Here is an 18710-nt window from a genome sequence, read left to right as displayed (position 1 = left end):
ATTTCCTGTATGATTCTTTTTTGCATCTGGGTTAAATCAGGAGTTCCCCGTTCAGCAAGCTGGCCTCCTGCCATGCCTGTCTGTTCTTCTGCCTTTCAGATGATATTTTTTTTGCATTTTGTGTAGGTTGCCACTGAAGTCTGACTAGCCCTTCTGAGATTCCTTACCTTCAGGGGAAGACTAACATGGGATCAGTTCTGCCTACCAGCTGAAGTCTTGTGTCCTTGCCTTCCTCACAGCCTTCAGGATCATAAACTCCAGGATCTGACAGCTCCTGCAGTCAAGTTTGCTATTGACTGACAGCTCATTTTCATTCAGTATTCCAGCAAAGCATCTCCCCTAGTTAGTTGCTCAGCACTTGCATCAAAAATTAGTCTTCTCTGCACTCCAAAAATCTGTATTGCATGTGACTCATCACACTGTCCTTTCAGTAGATTCTGGCATGGTTAAAGTTCTCCACGAGAGTCAGAAAGAATTTGAGAGACTTCTGAGTCGTTTAAATAAATCTTTGTCCGCAGTCGCTCCTTGATCTGTCACCACCACGACATTCCCCCGGTCTGGATTCCCCTTTGACTCTGATCCATCAGGTCTCTGTAAGCTTGTTACCCATGCCACCAAGGACATGATCAATATTTCCTCTTTCCTATCCCATCCATTTTTAAATAAAAGGGACATGGCTTCTGTGCTTTGCACATGTCTTTTGTCAGTCTGTTAGGCAAACTTTGATTGCTTCAGGGCCTTAGACAGAAGATAAATTTCATGTAGCCTTGGTATGTGAGAGAAAACAAGGTTTTAGAAGAGGACAGAAACATTTCTGAGTATGCACAAAAGCAAACATTCAAGCACTTAAAAGCACATGCAGGGATTAGCAGCGTGGCTGGGAATTTCAGGTGTCTAAAGTCAACTCAAGGCAGCTATAATATGCTTCAGCACTAAGGACACTTCTAAATAGCTGACACTGTGAAGCTGTATGATGAAGTAAGAACAAAGTCTCTTGTTCATTCTACCTATCAGTCCTAGGTGGGTAAAGGAGAAAAGAGGAGGGAACAAGTTGCAGTCACAATCTCATGATAATCACAATCAAACGAGGGAAGAAAGTGGGTACATCTGTGTGGGTTGGAGATAGGAGGACATCTCTGCCTGACCAATCTGGTGGTCTTGTATGACAAAATGACTGGTTACATGACAAAGAGAGAGCAGCAGATGCAACACACTCTGATTTTAGAGGGCACAGCATTTTAATCTGGAAGCTGAGATAATGGGCTGGAAAAACTATTAGCTGGCTTGAAAACTGGCTGGACAGCTGAGTCTGAAGGATTGCCTGGTTGGCAGCTGGTAATACCTGGAGAATACCAAGCTTTGATACTGGAGACAGTTTTATCCAACTTTTTCCACATGAATCTTAGTGATAACATAGAATGAACCCTCAGCAAATTTTCCAATGACACCAAACTAGAGCAACATGAACTTCAGTCCAGATGCACAGTGAGAAACTCTAGTATTGGGCCAACAGGAGTCCCAGAAAATTCAGCCAGGAGAAACAAGAAGTATTACAGCAGGGGCAGGATGACCTTACATGTCTGCTTGGCCAGAGAGGAAAGACTACAAGGTGAAGCTGTTGAAAGGGGCCTGGGACATTGGTGGATGGCGTATGAATGAGGGACAGCAAGGGAAGTGTTCTCTCATTACAAACAAAGTATATGGAATGGCCAGAAGACTATGGAAGTTATTGCTGCCTTTTACTCAGCACTGGTGAAGCTGCACATGAATATGATCTGCAGCTTTGGCCACTTACTGCAAGTAAGGTGTTGAGCAACTGTGGAGAGTGGTCAAGATGTGAGAAAGCTTTTGATGCTGCTGCACAAAGTAACCTCAAAGGAACTGTGCTAATGTGACAAATGATCCCAAATTGAGGCTCCAGTTTCCCCTGCCAGATGCATTTATCAGTAAAATAAAAACAGGCACAATTCCATAAGTGCTCTGCTTCGCTCAAGGAATCAGGCCAGGGCAGATTTACTACACATATCAACTTTACTAAGCGTTTGTGGAGTTCTGGGTGTGAGAAGGCCACTTGGCAGGCTGACAATTTGGGATCGTCCTGTGTGTAACCTGCCCATTTAAAAGCTAGTGCAAATTCTCTTTTCTTAAACTGAAAGAGTAAAAAAGAGCCTACAGGCAGACCCATGTGAAACCTCAGGCAAGATTTCATTGAGCTGAGAAGATGTTGCTTTGTTCCACTGTCCCACAGCAGTGCCTCATTTGCTTCACTAGCATTTCTTCACACCCCATCCTCCTCTTATCAACTCCTGGACCACAGTGGAAAAGAGGCTCCTTACTACGAGCTGCAGTGTACCATAACCAGCTCACAGAGTTCCCCTGTGCTACCTGGACTTCCTGCTACTGCCTGTTAAATATGCACAATATGCATTATTATATTTTTGGATCCCGGTCAGGATGGCAGGAGGCTGCTTGCCAATACTATATGACCTGGAAAGGAGAAGCTTCTGGGTATGTTCACCACTAGCAGCTCGAAGAAAGTTTAGAGCTTCCATGGTAAAACAAAAGGGAAGGTCTCTGCATTTATGGCAGAGCATTGCAGCTCTTCTTGAGGGAAATGTCACCCCCGTGAAGGCAAGAACCATGCAATGCTCTGCTATGTAGCACCACGCCCCTATGAAGAGGTGGATTTAGGAAGAGGTTTCATCTGCTGACAGAGGATCAGGATTGCTGTCACAGGCTAGGAGCCTGTTGCTCTTTCTGCTAGTCTCTGTCAATTCACATCAAGCACTACTAAGAGGTTGCTCGGTGTGTGAATCACCTCCAGCTACAAAATCGAGCATGTGTGTGCAGGGCTGCTTGTGACAGCCTCAAGCACTGAAACTCATAACCTGCCTCCACATTTCTGGACATTTTCTTTTTCTTCTCTGCACTTCCATTGTACCTCTTAGATGATAAACAAACTTGACAACATGAAGCCAAATTCTGAGGTCAGGTGCCCTGACTGGCAATGCTCAGGCACTGCTGCTGTTGCTTTCCACATGCTGGCCCTGAATGAGCTTCTACAAAGCATCTACTCCAGGAAAACACGTACTCAGATGCAAGAGTGCTGGGTGGCAGAGCCAAGTATCTTTCATCCTTCCCTCCCCATTCAACGGCCTCTTTCACAGTCAAGCAGAAGCCCTTCACAGCACACACAGGGTCATCTGGAGAAGAGTGTTCTGCTGAGTAAGCCCATCATCCCCGTGCATATCTGTCTCGCTCGTCCAGGGACTGGAGGCAGAATCATCTGCGTTCAGTCAGGTGATGTGGTTGCAATTCCCTGGTCATATAACAGTCTCATTCCACATAATCTTTCTTTATTTCTCATTTGTCAGCTGCTTTACCCACTGTGTCACCATATGAAAAATGAAGAGCTAAACCTATTTACACAAGCTGAGGCAATAGACAAACATTCTAAAAACAACCCAAGTCTTACAGGCCAAATCTATATGCTTTCCAAGGCAGACAGCAAACCTGGAAACAAACTTACAATGCCATAGGATTCCTCAGTACTTCAGGGGGAAGGAAAGATCCATTATCAAGGACCATGTGCTTCTGGGAGACATAAAATTCATGTCCTTCCTGATGTGGGAAATCACAGGCACATTCTACTCCCATTTCTCCAAGTGTGCCCAGCACCTCAGAGGGTTGTGGCAGTGGCTGCAAGATACCTGTGTGCTTTAAGCACCAGACTTACAGACTGTTGCATACAGTAATAATTAAAAAAACAACCACATTTGGAGGACAGATTTTTGAAAAAAAGCCACAGCCAAGGGCAAGCAACTATTTACAACTCCTGCTAGGGTTCATTATCATTGGTGCAACATGCACACAACAGGGAATAAATCTTGGTCCTGTTGATGGCAAATGGTGTGAGTTTTCCCACTGACATAATGGTGCCAAGGTTCTTCCTCATGGCACTAAATTCAAAGGAGGATAGTTTGGGAACTCATAGATTTCATACTATTTCCACAGCTTAGATATTGTTATATGCTTTGCAAGGTAAGGTCTGTGCTATGCAGCCATGATTTAAGAAAGCCCTTAAGGCAGTCAGAAGCACATCTCTGGTAATGATTTAAGCACAGCAATGACTTCTACACACACACGGTCTTGCAGAAAAGATGCTCAGCAAAAATGTAAGCTGAGTAATAATGCTTAAAGTAGCAACCCACAAGGTAGGGAGAAATGCAGCATATCAAAAGCAGCAAACCAAGAATCAACCAGTGAAGCCATGTATTAGGTTTGCACAGCCACAGCTAAATCTCTGATAACAAACCCCAGTCTGACAGCGACTCAGCTGTCAGACTGGATCTAGAGATTGGGAGATTGGAAGGGAAAGTTAAAGCAAATTATTTCAGTTTAGCTTGCCTTTGTAACTAATGAAATTATCATCTTGATAAGAAGGAAGAAATTTGTGAGACAAGATGGCAGCCAAAAGACACAGTTACCATAAAATCTGTATGGGGTCAACAACACTAAATATGATGTTGCAAAATCTAGAAGGAATTGTTCATCGTGTTTTTGTGACTGGTGAGTTTATTAAGTGGATTCCTTTTAACCCTTCATACAACAAAATAATAATTTCATTATATCATGCTGCAATGGTGAATAAGTAAAGCTTCAGATTCTAAACACAGAGCTTTTAAAATAATTTACTGGAGATACATACTTCACAATTTTAAATAATTAAAGATTTGTTCTGCAACTGTGATGAGGACAAAGATTTTTAATTGAAATATGATACAGCATATGCCCTTGATATGAGTCTATCATTGCTTAGAATAAGACATTGTAAGAACAAGTTCTGTGTCCCACTCATCTCCTGTCCCACTGCCTACAGGAGCTGTCCCAGAACTGTTCGAGATACGCAAGGGGAACTTCATCAGGGACTTTGTGGAACAGCTTTTTGGGCCTGTTCAGTAAAGGGATGTGTGTTTCTTCTGCAGTGCTGCCAGTCTTTGGCTCCTATAGCATCTAGCTGGGATGTAGAGACCTCAGCCCCCCAGGACAGGAGAAGGCTTTCGTGGCTATCCCATGCTCATTTGGATAACTGGGAATTAGTCACAAGGCATATATAAATCAATGTGTAGGATGACATATGAATTATCAATTGTGGAACCTTTTCCTACCCAGTGTATTTCTTTTGTATCTGAGGCAGAACACGACCACTCCCAGATTTCACCTCATGCATATTTCACTCCATTTTTTCTTCCTGCAGTATTTGTGCCATTTATCTTGTCCTATATTCACTCTCTTTTTTCCCCTACTTTTGGGAAAAGCATCTAATATCCCTGTAGCATTAGTTTTTCTTTGTTAATGTCAAAAAATGTTAATCCGTGAAGACTTGCTTCCTAGATAATGTTAATTCAGCTGCCAGTTTTATAATAGGATTATGCTTTCCAGGATTTAAAAATCCCACTTGTTAGCTACAAAACAGACTTCTACTAACAGCTATAAAATCTAATTTAATCCCTATTGGCATTAACTAAATAGCTGAGGTATAATTTCTGCCTAGCTGCACTTAACACCCTGCTATTGCCATAAATATATAAAATTCCCTTTGAAGTTATAAAAGAAACTGTTCAGTAGGATAAACAGGGTCTCGTGAGTCCAATCATATGCTATCTCCAAGGCATAACAAATGTTGTTTACATATTGTAAGGATTTTGTGGACAGTTTATTTAAATAGATTCACCCATGTTTACATGTATTAATTTGCCCTTTTCCTCAAGAAAATGCATACTAAATTATGATCTATAATTATTCTGTTTAAAAATAATTGGTTAACAAATGGAAGATTTGGTCTGTGTGGAATCAAAGCCCAAAATGTAACCAAATAACCTGACTAAGCTGGAAGAAAATAGCAATTTGTTCAACATATCCCCTTTTAATGCACAATTGTGTTGTGAAACCTTAGAAGATGAAGTTATCTCAAGTCTTGCATAGGAACAGCTATTTTGAGGCAATCTAGTAAGAGACTGTAACAAGTAAGGAGGAAAGAATGAGTGAACCATGGTTTGTAATCATCCTAAAATGAGCAGCCAGGATCTTTATAACCATTTGCTCCCAAATGGGGAACAACACAAGGATTTACAATCTTCTGGAGCTCAGTGATCAGAATAAAGAAAAATATTTAGAATTATTTTCTCCCAATTTTGAAATAACTGGCAAGTTCATTGTTCTGGAGAGGGTAGCCCTAACGCACTGCAGTGAAAAAAGGATAGTAAAGGAGCCATTACAGTGATCCACAGTAGGCAGCACTATGTTATGCAGGAGTTGAAATAGCAATCTCAGAGCAACCAAGCTGCCTTAAAGATAGAAATTGTAGTCAGAAAACACAAAGATTTCATTTATGCTTTCAAAAAGGTGCAAAGTGCCAATCAGACTCCACAGTCAGCTTATCACTTTCCTTATTGATAAACTAGAAGACAGATCATCTTGTGATATTATAGCCAAAAGGAGAGATGGACAATCTCAGCAGAGCAGCTGACATTAACATCCAAATCCACAGATTTGGCAGGCTGGATTTGCAGAAGCGTGCAGTTGTTTTTGGAGAGTTATACAATATAATTTGGTCAGTGCACTTAGATGTGCTAACAACTACACATGCTCCATGCAGACATAAAAATCACTGTCCAAACAACCACTTTCAAATGCAGATTTACCCTTACTGAAGAAAAAAATTTGGCAAGTTTTTCGCTCCTTTGCAAAAGAATTCCTCGGTTGGAAGCAGAAACTCCGGGCATAGCAATGAGTAACCTGAGGATGCATTAAGAGCTTTTGTGGCTCTAGAGCCTACTGCATACTACATAGCCAGGAAAGTTATGCAGGTTTAGATGGGAGTAAACAAGTGCATATAGTGCCTAATGTTCTGTGTCTGTTTATTATGTCTTTTACAACACAGACTATAAAAATCACAAGAGTTGCGTATTGTGTTCTATTCTGGTATATGATTGCATGATAAATTCATGGCTCTGGACGCTCTCCAGTACCAGTAAACCAGAGACTTTGGGCATCAGCTTGTTTCATGAAGTGTATTCTTTTGGTGTATAAAGCACAGTTTAATATACAGTCTTTCACAATTCAGAGAAGAAAATAATTCACAGAGTATGTAAAAGCCTTGGCTCTAGGCAATTGTAATCCATGTGTTTTGTCTTCTGTTGAACAGAGATAAATTGCTCCACTCCAAGTTAAAGGGATGTCATGGCATGTGTTTAGTCCATGGTGGAAAATAAAAGGCTGGTTTTAGATGGTTCTATGCTTCTTTTGCAACTAGCACAGTACACATGCCTTCAATTAAATATATGGTGGTACATAGGAGAAAGAAGCTCAGACTCCTAAAGGGCTTAATTCTGAATGACTCTAGACACAAATGTCCTTAATTCATTGTGAAATGGTATCTGAATAAGGACTGCAGAATCTGCAGCATTTTAGGTATTGTGGAAGGAAATTAGGCTTTTGCATATGTGCTGGTGGTTTAGTTCCCACCACTGAGTGCTACAATCCTTTTATCAGGTTTCCAGAAGAATACTAATAGATGAACCCAAAGGTACAGATGTTTTATATCATGTGTTCAGCTGACACCTGCCAAGGTTCTTAAGCCTAGACATGACCACACACATCCTCACCTCCATCTGCAACTTCCATGTATATGGCTATACTGTTACTCCACCTGACATCAAAAATTCTTTTACCCAGCATCTCACTAGATTTCCTTATTTTGCTACCTAATGACACTACTAAACCCCAGGTAAACAGGTCATGTTTAAACAGATTCATAAAATAAACCGCAGTTTTTACCCCTAGTCTTCTGAATATCTCTAAGGTTCTTCCTACTCCTCACCATCCTGGGACAGGTCCAGCTTTGATGGCATCAATACACTGGGAAAAGTACCATGCATTTCCACATTCCCTTCCCTACCTATCTTACCTAAATCAGACCAAAGTTCCACTAAACTACTACCTTGATGGTAACCATAGAGTTACCTTGTAGAAAAGTTTACCAAAGCCGGTAAGGGCTCTATTCTCTGTATGTCCTAGCCCTTTCTGATCCATGTCCCTGTTCATGAGGTCTGTGGGTTTCCTCATGCTTCACCTGCCTGTTTTCAAAGTGTGGCCCCTGCAATGAGGAACAATAAGCAGGGTGGACTACCTGATTACGAGCACAGTGGAATCTTAGGTTCAAGACTAGGTTTCAAGATTAATTGCAACAGAAACTTGGATATACAAACACATTCCTCTGTCTTCTCACTGCCAACAAAAAAATGGAAAGGAGGCCTGGAGCAAATGGTATTAAGTGCTGAGTACCTCTGTGACTGTGATCTGGGCAGTACCTTTACGTTTTCCTCACCACTAGGACCAATGCAGCCCTGACAACACAACTCAACACATGGCTTTGCATACAAACAAAAGTGCCCCAAATGGATCCCTCAGATTGTTTCTAAGCAAGATGTGTAGACTTAACTTTCCTTATTAGCTTGATTTTCTGTAGCACACTCGAAACTCAACATCTCCCTTCAAACTAAGCACTAGATGCTCATTGGCTGTGTAGCCAGGTCCTGCCTGATATGAGAACAGGTGAAATACTGAAAATTGGTCCAGAAATGTGTAGCAACACATTCTAGTTCTGCAATGAGCCTTCAGTATGCAGGTGTGGTGATGTGCCTGGGGACAATAGACTACACACAAAGAGCTGAAGTACTGGGAATTACAAGTCCATACAAACATTAACTGTATATTTTAAAATATTTTCCCAGGTCTATTAATGTATTCCTCTCTGAAATCCCTGTTAATACTGAACCAAGACATTTTCCCTAAGTTTCTAGACACCATTCTGTCAGCAGTAATAGTTATATCAGAACATGTCCAAGTCAAACTTAATTGGATATGTCTGAATCAGTGGAAAAGAAATAACTGGCAATTCAAAGGCTCTGCTCGAAGAGACACGGGCATTACTGAGCTCATTAAGAAGAAAATTGCTGAATATTGCGATCTCCTTATGAAACCTCAAATCTTTATGTAAGGAAGATGATTGGCTTGTAGAGTAAAACAAAAGGAACAAAAACTTTTATAGCCACAGTTAGTACTCAGGAGTGGCAGTTCTTCCAGGACCATGGTGGGATTAATGAGGAAATGAAAACACTTTACAACTTTCATAAAAATGTATATTCATCAGAACTCTTCAAGGATCAAAAAGGCCTTGCAGAGTTTCACTGTACAGTTCAGCTTCCCTGCAATAAGCCAGAGAGACTTTTGGACTCCCCAATTCCTACAGAAGAAATTTCCCATGCTACTCAGACTTTTAATAATGGCAAGCCACCAGGGAAAGCAGCATTCCCATTTTAATTTTGTGCATCTTTTGAAGAGAAGTCACCCTACTATGCGCCTGTGTACATTTAATCATTCTCTACACACTTTATCAGCAAGCCTTCTCCCTGTAGGAGGAATACAATTAGGTTCAGTACTAATTTATTATAAATAAAGCAAAGACCTGGTAAAATAACCTAGTTATCAATGTTTCATGCAACTGTGCCTATGAAGTACTAGCTAACATTCTCACTATGAGCCTGGAGAAATACCTGCGGCATTGATAAATCCTAACCAACATGGCTTTATTAAAAAAAAAAAAAGATTAGCATCATATAATACAGGAAAACTGTTGGTTTTAATTGAAGTAGCTGAAGATTTATGGAAACCAACTGCAGCTTTCTTCCACTGATACTGTAAAATCCTTCAATAAGATCAATAAGGAAATGCATTTCAACAAGGAAAGCCTTGAATTTTTTTTGCGTACCACACTGACCCATTTTATGTATTTACTTCCACCCCCAAATTTAGTTGAAGTGTTGTTTTATATGCAAGATCCTCTTCTCATCAGTGATAAGGAATAAAAAGGTCAGAAGGTCTCAGATTAGGAGAAAAATGGCAGGCAAGAATGCTCTCTCTCTGGCAGGCTGTTTGTTCTGACCCCAGGATCAGATTGCTAGAGAGATGGAAGAGGCATTCTCATGGGGAGAAATCTCCATGAAATCAGCATGTATGCGGATGATCTGCTCTTAACCGTAATGAACTCAGAGACATCTCTTACATATGCGTTATTCATAATGGAACACTTTGAAAAGTGGTCAGGTTTTAATCCTATTTTTAAAAACATGATTCAAAAGAATCAACCGAATTTTTTTCTCCATGGCACAGCACAGCAATGATCTTTTAAGTGGCTAAAAGATCTTAAGTAGGAACACATTTATGCTATGACTCTAAGGTGCCATGCTGCAGAAAAGCAAAATAGGTCCTTCCCTATCCATCCTTTTAACCCAACAAATTTCCCCTCATTTGCTGAGGGGAGTTGGGAGAACAGAAGAGGCTCAGGGTCCAATGTTTTCCCTCTGGAGGAAGGGACGTGGGGAAAGGACAGAGCTGAGGCTTTCCCTTCCCTGGCTTCTCTTGCTCAAGTGTTGGAGGCAACAGCAACTTTTTTTAAGAAGTGACAAAGCATTACAATCACAATTCACAGCAATAAGGGCTTAGAAATTTAAACCCCGAGCAGTCCTACAGCATTTTACAGTGCAGACCTGAATATCAATAATTTTTTATTGGATGAATGAGATCTATTTATTTCCAGAGGAACAACAATACCATTTCCTATTTTCAAGTGTTTTACGTTAGAGGACTGCACAGACATTTCTCAGCCATATGTACACTCCAAGGGATTGCTTTTACACCTCTGATACAAAAAACATGAGGAGAGGGAACATGGGGCTTTGTTTTGATTCTTAATTATAAGACTGGCATTCCCCATGGAAAGGAAAGGCCAAATCCTAGCTCTTTCAAAATTTCCCTGAGATAATTTTCAAAGGTCATCTTTGGCAGAAGGGACTGTACCCTGCCTGGCCTGATGGCACACTATGGAGAGGCACCATATATCCCAGTTCTTCAGAACCATCCTACTGACATCAAGGAAGATAAAAGCACTAAATGCATTGGTTTGGAGACATTAAAATTCTCCAAAACTCTTGTCAAGGACTCAGAGAGAGGTATAAACACTACAGTAGAAATTCCAACTCTTCTCTTGCTAGGCTGACCTCACAACTCCTGCATGCTCTAAAGAATATCGACACTAAGACAGGATCCTGCTGGAAAAAATGCTGTTCTAGAAAAATCTCTTGTAAGGGTGGTAACCTTACATAACCCATGGGAACTAACTACAAAATCTCATCTCACTATGCCCTTGGAAAATGAAAGCACTGGCATGGAAATCTTCCTTACTCCAATGGGAGGAGTAGACGTTTCCACCTGCCAATAGGTTCCCCGGACATACAAGCACAGTGAAAAATGCAGGTCTAGAGAGAAAGTTATACCTGGGACTGCTGGCTTGGCTGAGACCCCTTGAGACAGCTCAGCTCCTACACAGAGATCTCCCAATTTCATAACATGCAATTCAGCTTACTGACTTATATGAATTGAACAAGCACATCAATGCAGCCATCTTTTTTATCTTCTTATGTTTTACAATCAAAATGAAGGAACATTCAGACTTTATCCTGTGAAGAGCTGAAATAGTTATAGGCGATTTTTGTACCACTTCACAAAAAACCTCTAGAGTGTGATGCATTTGCAACACATCAACACTGCAAGCTGTATTATTTCTTATTTTATAGTTTTAGAGTTTCTATTTGAACCATTCACTTTAAAATATCACCAAGCCACTCATTCTAAGTAATTTCTTTAAAATGTGTAACAACACTAGAGAAACTTTACATGTACACCAGTGGTGAAGAACTCCTATTTTTATCTGTGAATTGTAGCTCAGGGAAAGCAATTTCCCTTTAGTGGTGTTCATTTCTCCACCCAACCAAAACCTACATTTCTGTTGTAGAAATTCACAGTGTCTTAGAGAGTCAGAAACCTGGAGAGCCTATAGTCTACACCATATGATACTAAGCATTCGAACCTCTAAAATCAGCATGTGGAGCCCCAACCGGGATTTGAGATCAGCCTGACTAGTAGGATATGTTCAGCAAGACTAAAGTCAACTTTGTAAAAGAAATTTTCAGCAACACTATAGGATAACTTTCTATCATCTTCTCTATTCTGACTTCTTGAAGACCTCCTACAGCTCTGTGCAGTCCGAAATGGGTTGCAAAAGCCCCATGTGCTACTCATACCAGGATCAACTCTAACCTTACTTTCAGGCTTAGTACTCAACTGCAACTAAATGCAGTTTTGCAAATGTTATCAGTTTAAGTTACAGGAAGTTCATCTTCCTTGTTTCCCTTTATATGAGCAACCAAAGGGAGCTGCTGACATTCCAGGTTATTGATGTCTCCAAATCTAACTTAATACAAAACACACAGCATCTTGTTAAAATAGACCTGTGAACATGTGGTTCAAACTTGCTGCTTGGACCTGATGGAAGTGAAGATCTTCTGTAGATAGATAAGTTTGGCCCAAGGTGCTGTGAACCTTCAGCCAGGTCCTGATTTTCTCAAAACCCAACATTTCTGCAGAGGTTTGAAGAAAGGCTATAAGTAGCATTTTATGTAATATAAAACACAGCAATAAATAGTTCAATTCATCAGTCTTATTTAAGAATAATGAATAATTAAACAGACTCAGTGTTGCTGTGTTTCCCAGTGGTTTTTTTCCCCCTTAGTTTGAAATGACCCATTTGCCATAGGCCATTGAATATTGTACTTCAGTGTACGTTCTTGACATATCTTTCACACACAGTCTCCAAACACCTCAGAAACATTAATAAATTAAACTGCAAGAGCAATAATAATTTCATCCTCACATTCATAGAACCTAAGTCTCAAAATCTTCCTGAGTATCTGTGGCAGATCTAAAATTGAAATTCAGACTTCCGATCACTTTGAATTAGGCTTTGCTACTAGATCATGCAATCACACAGTCTAATTCAGTTTGGAAGAGATCTCAGGAGACCACCTCTTCCAGCCACCTTCTCAAAGCAGTGCTAACTACTGCTCTACATCAAGTTTATCACAGCTTCATTCAGCCAAGGTTTGAATATCCCCATGGAGGGAGGACACACCACCTCTCTGGACAATGTCTTCCACTCTTTGACCACCTACCTGGGGTAGACATTTTCCCCTTGTTTCCAGTCAGCATCTCCCCTCATGTGGCCATTGTGTTTGCCCCATTTCTGAGCTTCTCTGAGAAAAGTTTCACTCTGCCACCTATCCAGCTCCCCTCAGGCAGCAAAGTTTCCATCAAGACCCAACTCATCTCGTCTCCAGAATGAACAAATGCAGCTCCTCAGCCTCTCCTGCTGTACCATGGCCACCCTGGTGGCCCTTCCTGGGCTCCTTCCCATTAGTCAGTCTCTTCTTTGTCCTGGGATCCACAGCTGGGCACAGGCACCCCACAAGGAGACCCTCAAAACCAAGTGGAGGGAACAGGCCCCTTCCCCAGACCTGCTGGCTGCACCTGTGCCAGCACAGCCCTGGAGGTGGTTGGCCACCTTTGCTGCTAGGGCACACTGCTGACCCTGTTCAGCTTGTTGTACAACAGCAGGGCCTTTTTGGAAGAGACACCTTTCTCCAGGCATCATGAACATCCTCCAGCCACCTTGACCTTTCAGTGATGAAAGACAGCAGCTTCATTATAACACTAGTCAGCTCCCTCAGAGGCCTCCAATGTGTCCCATAGATCAGCTAATTTAGTTAGACCTGCTATCTGCCTCCCCCAAGTTTAGCTTCTAGTAGGCCTGAGAGCAGACAAAAAAAAAAAAAGCAAAAAGCTTGAGGCTTCATGGAGCCTTTTACAGGTTTTCCTTCTCATTTTTACTGCTGATGCACTTATAGCCATTCTGGTTGTCCTGCTCATCCCTCACCAGTTTTGACTCCAGCCAAGCTTTGACATTCCTCATTCTGCCCCTACATACCCAGACCACACTTCTGTGTTGCTCCTTAGTAGCCTGTCCCCACTTCTATCTCCTGTATGCTTTCTTTTGGCATTTAAGCACAGTCAAGGTCTCATCTGTCATCTCAAGTTTCTATTACCGATTTTTTCCCTAATTTCTTTGAAATCTTCTACCCACTGGCATAACTTCCCTTCATTTCAACAGAGCTAGAATTTTACCACCCTTTAGAAATCACTACTGTCAACTTCATCATCTTGATCATAAAATTTTGTTTTGCTGTCATCCTCTATTACAAATAGATGTTTCTGCAATAAATTATTTGCTTGGTATAATGAAGTTTCACTTAAAAATACTACAGTTTAATACATGATTGCATCTTGTGTCGTCTTACAGCAGCAGCCTCCCAAATATGATGAAACAATACTAATTCACTGTGACAGCAAATATAATCTTAGTCTTTCAACACAGAATTTTAGCAACTGCAAAATGTTTTCCAGTCATCTTCAGCAGTACACAGGAACATCCAATGTTATTTTCACTTCTCAGAACGAAAACAGGTATATGCAAACATTTTCTTTTTCAACACACCTATAAAGAACTGAAGGTTGAAGAGAGCAATAGCCAAGAGAGTCCTTCTGGAAAGCATTAACTCACAAAAAAAATGAAAAGAATAAAATTTTGTCCACATTTTTGAGATGACATAAGAAAATTTTCAAGCCTATTTTCCAAAATTCCTGGACAAGACATTCATACTCAAACTTTACACACTGTTTGCTCTTTGAAACCCTGAAACACAGTTAAGAAACCCGACAAATATGAAAATGATGTGACAGCAAACTTACATTCCTGTTCAGAGATAGCTTTCATTAGGAAACATTTACATCAATTTCTTGTATACATTCTTTAAGACGGCTGACTTGGCAGTTGCATTTAAAGTTGGACTCAATGATCTTAGAGGTCTTTTCCAACCTAAATGATTCTATGATTCTAAGATGCAAAAATTTTAAAAATGGTTGTTTTCATATATTAAGAAAATTTGCTTGCAAGCAAAATGAAATGCATGCTAGATCTTTCTCCCTTCTTTCACGGTTCAATGTTAACCAAAACTTGGCGCAGGTACTTAACACATCTACCTCTTCCACTCCATCCCTGCTCCAAACACTGGTGCGCTCAGGTTCTAACTTTTTCTTTCTGAGAAACATTCTAACAGCATTTTTTCCAAAAATCTCAGGAAGAAATTTTTCCAAGCACCCCAAGGCTCAGACCCAGGCCCACACTGTTTAGCTCACAATCTGAAGATACTTTGATTTCAGTAACAAACTGCCCACCTGGTGATTCTGAACACATTCTTCCTTTCCTGCATCTTTTCCTACAGACTGTTTCTTCCTCTTCCCTAAGAAATATGCTGCAATAATAACAGTATCTCTCACTCTTCTGTGGTGAGAGCTTACACCCAGTTCTGTATTCTTTCAAAACTCCCTCCTCACTTACTCACACAGGATCTCTTTGAGTTCTGGGTTACCAGACTTTCCCAACACCTTCACAAAGTCTATCACTGTGGCATTACTTTGCATATCTTAAGATTTATCTTTGTCTCTCTGGCTGTCACTTCCCCAAGGCAAAAGCAATGCTTTTCCACAGGTTCTCTTTAGTGCTGATTATATCACACAGATAATTTTTAATTACCTTTCTGTTCAGAGCCACACCATCTTCACAGTCCAGCACCGCACAATCTACGTTCAGTGATGAGATTTTTCGTATCTTCTTTTCATCATCTGCAGGTACATACAGCACAGCTCGTCTGGGAACATACTTGTGAGATGATGCAAAGCGATAACTAAGCTTGGGAACACCAGCTGGCAGAGAGGAATCTACCCTGTAAAGGATATGGTTGAAATTAGACTCTTGGCTACAGTGCTGTAAATAATACTTGACTATATTTTAAAAGTCAAACATTCCTACCTAGATAGTGGTTGGGTTTGGGTTATTTATTTATTTTTCCCTTAGGAATAGTCAAGGTAGGGAGATATGAGTATTACAGTTAATTACAATATTAAACTCCAAAACTGCTATGTCCAATAAAAGTTGCAAACTTAAACAGTCAAAACTGAAGACCAGCCAAGGCTGAGGTTATCCATGCAGCCTTAATAATGCTGCTTGTTCTGGGTGCTATGGCAAATATGAAATACAGAAGGGAGGAGGTCTGTTTTTCCCCTGTCGCAGGACTCCACCATAGGATGTCAGCTGTGCTGGGAATGGATCTGGACTGCTTTAGGGAGGAGGTTGCTATCTGCCACCTTTCCTCCAGGAGCTGGATACCATGCTGTGAGTGAAGCAGGGGTGCTGGTTAAAACAAACATGGGGTCGTGAAGTTGATTTTGCAACCTTGGCGTTATATCAACAAACATATTTGCATGCAAATTTTAAATAAGCAAAATGGATGGAGGGGGAAATAAGGAAAACAGGAATGAAATAAGGAAAACAGGAACTCTCTATAGTATGTGAAACCTAGATAATCCTAACATGTCCTCTCAGAAGCCTTCAGACCTTCAGAGCTTCAGGTCCACAGCACAGACTTCCATTAACAGAGCTTATAAACCAACCAGCATCATCAGTAGGTTGTTGGCTGTGGTGCCTTTTAAAATTTATAAATGCTTTTGTACACCACACTCCAGTGCAGGTGTGAGCCTCTGGTGCCACATGGCTTGAGTGGGTGACATCCACATGACCCGTAGGCGTCAGGTTTATGGCTGTCTCCACCCCGTGCTGATATTCCTGGTGAGGACCCAGCTAACCCACCCCAGGCGCAGCTGGGATAGTGCACTGGGAGGCAGTGGGACTGCTGGAGGAGGCTGCTCTTGAGTGCAGTGGGGAGCTTGCTTTGCTCCATAATTACAAGCACAGAGAAATAAATTGCAGAGGGTGCCACTGCATTTCATGGCCTTCCAAAAAAAACCAACCCTTGCCTGATCCTGCTCCTCCCTATTTCACACTGTACCACCCAGGCCTATTCTGCTACATCAAAAATGAGGACAAAATAATACAATTTGCCTTCATACTCAGCACAAGGCACTTATGCCACAAAATAATCCTGCCATATAACACCATTATGCATTATCATGTATATTATTCAGCACTTTGAATAATGCAAAGCTTTTCTAGCACCATGCTGAACATGTCATTATCGCATCATGTCAGGGACCCATGCATTTTCCTATGCCCCTCTTAATAATGCTTTCCAAGTTGCTACATTTGGATGACACATGGCTACACACGCATGTGGGTTTTCTTCAAAGTGAACATGACTAACACTCTCAAACACTTGGAAATGAGTTCAGTCAATCTAAATCAGAGCCAACATGGTGTGTTGCTGACAGACTGCTAGAACACTTGCCCTTCTAAGTTGAATCCATTGAAGAACCCCCTCTTCCCCTAGAGTTTGCACCCTAAAAGCTGAATATATGTCTTGGGTTAAAAATATGAAGAATGCTTTTATTACATTTTACCTCAGTAAACTAAATTGAAAAGGAAAACTATTCCACCATCTCCTCTGCTGCATCTCTGCATGTCCTGGGTGGACTCACTTTATGAGCCCACAAAAACCCACTGCCAGACTCTTCTTTGTAACATGCCTGGTAATGCTTAATTCAGCCTAAGAAATGGGACAGCTTGGCTGTTAAATAGAAATTATTCTATTACAAGTGCCAGTGTTACCTTTGTCAATAAGTCTTCTTCATCTCTAAGTGCAACAACTTCAAGACAGGTGGTGGAATTCCCAACACCTAGAAACATGTAACTGAGATCCACTGAGTCTTTCCCAAGTACTCTCTTTGCCCCTTCCCAAAAACCACTTCACATCTCTGCTTCAGTTTGAAGTGGGGTGTGACATGGGAATGATAACAAAACTTGTGGCAACTCAAGTGGCTGCTAGTTAAATCCACTTAATCTAATTTTCTTGCAGTAGTACACTTTGGGAAAGCAAGAAGGAGATGGAATAGTGGTTTGTCTCAAATGGAAGGAAAAGGGTCTTTTTTCGGTGTGACACGGAGGTCAGTAAAGAAGTCTGCAGTCCTTGGTAAACATATATGAGGGGACAAAAGTGATTAGTTTCTATTCTCTTTCTCTGATGGCTTCAACCCTGTGGCTCCCAAAGGCACAAAGAAGTCAAAGAGCTCAGCCCATTAATAGTTAACTCCAGCCTAAAGCCAAGCAGCCCCTGAAGCACCCTTAATGACTGCCTCTCACCAGCCCTCCAAACCGCCAGAAACCTGATAGACGTGGCTAACACCATAATCTCAGAGCATGCTGTGATGAGATGTATCTCCTGTCACACATGTATCCCAGCTTTTTCTTCTGGGCTGTCATCAAACCAAGGGCTGTTTGACCAGCCTGTTTCTGTCTCACTGCTGCGAGCCCCACGCAGTCAGCCCTGCCCTGCATACCACGCACAACGGCGTAGCGTATTGTGTAGGCAAAAGCATCATTACCTGCAGACCAGATTTAGTCAGGTGTCACCACTGAGGTCTATGAACTTGTGTTTAGACGGAGGAGCACTAGACCACCTGACTCCAAAGAAGTGGTAGATTTAATCCATTAAAACACCATCACTTAATAGGCTTAATGTTAGAAATAATATTTCTTAGAAATAGTTAGAAAATTAGTTATTTTTACTAATTTATTAGTATTATTATTAGTTAGAATAGTTAGTTCCCTTGCCCAGGGAAGCGGTGGCTGCCCCAACCCTGGCAGTGCTCAAAGTCAAGCTGGTAACACTGGCAGTGTTCAAGAC

The 18710-nt window shown here is 41.2% G+C and overlaps 1 protein-coding gene across 1 annotated transcript in view; it reads right to left on the bottom strand.

Moving 5' to 3' along the window:
* The window catches only part of CLYBL (citrate lyase beta like), a gene marked incomplete at its 5' end in the record, with an annotated part of 80137 nt that extends 64340 nt beyond the window's left edge, over nucleotides 1-15797 (bottom strand). The window contains one exon of the mRNA XM_009072112.1: nucleotides 15608-15797. Coding sequence (XP_009070360.1) covers nucleotides 15608-15797 — 190 coding nt within the window. The remainder of the gene's footprint in view (nucleotides 1-15607) is intronic.
* Between the last annotated feature and the right edge of the window lie 2913 nt (nucleotides 15798-18710).

This window comes from Acanthisitta chloris, unplaced genomic scaffold (genome assembly GCF_000695815.1).
Source record: "Acanthisitta chloris isolate BGI_N310 unplaced genomic scaffold, ASM69581v1 scaffold5013, whole genome shotgun sequence".
NCBI lineage: Eukaryota > Metazoa > Chordata > Aves > Passeriformes > Acanthisittidae > Acanthisitta > Acanthisitta chloris.
Note: the sequence above shows the minus strand (reverse complement) of the source record. Positions and strands in the feature narration are given on the sequence as shown.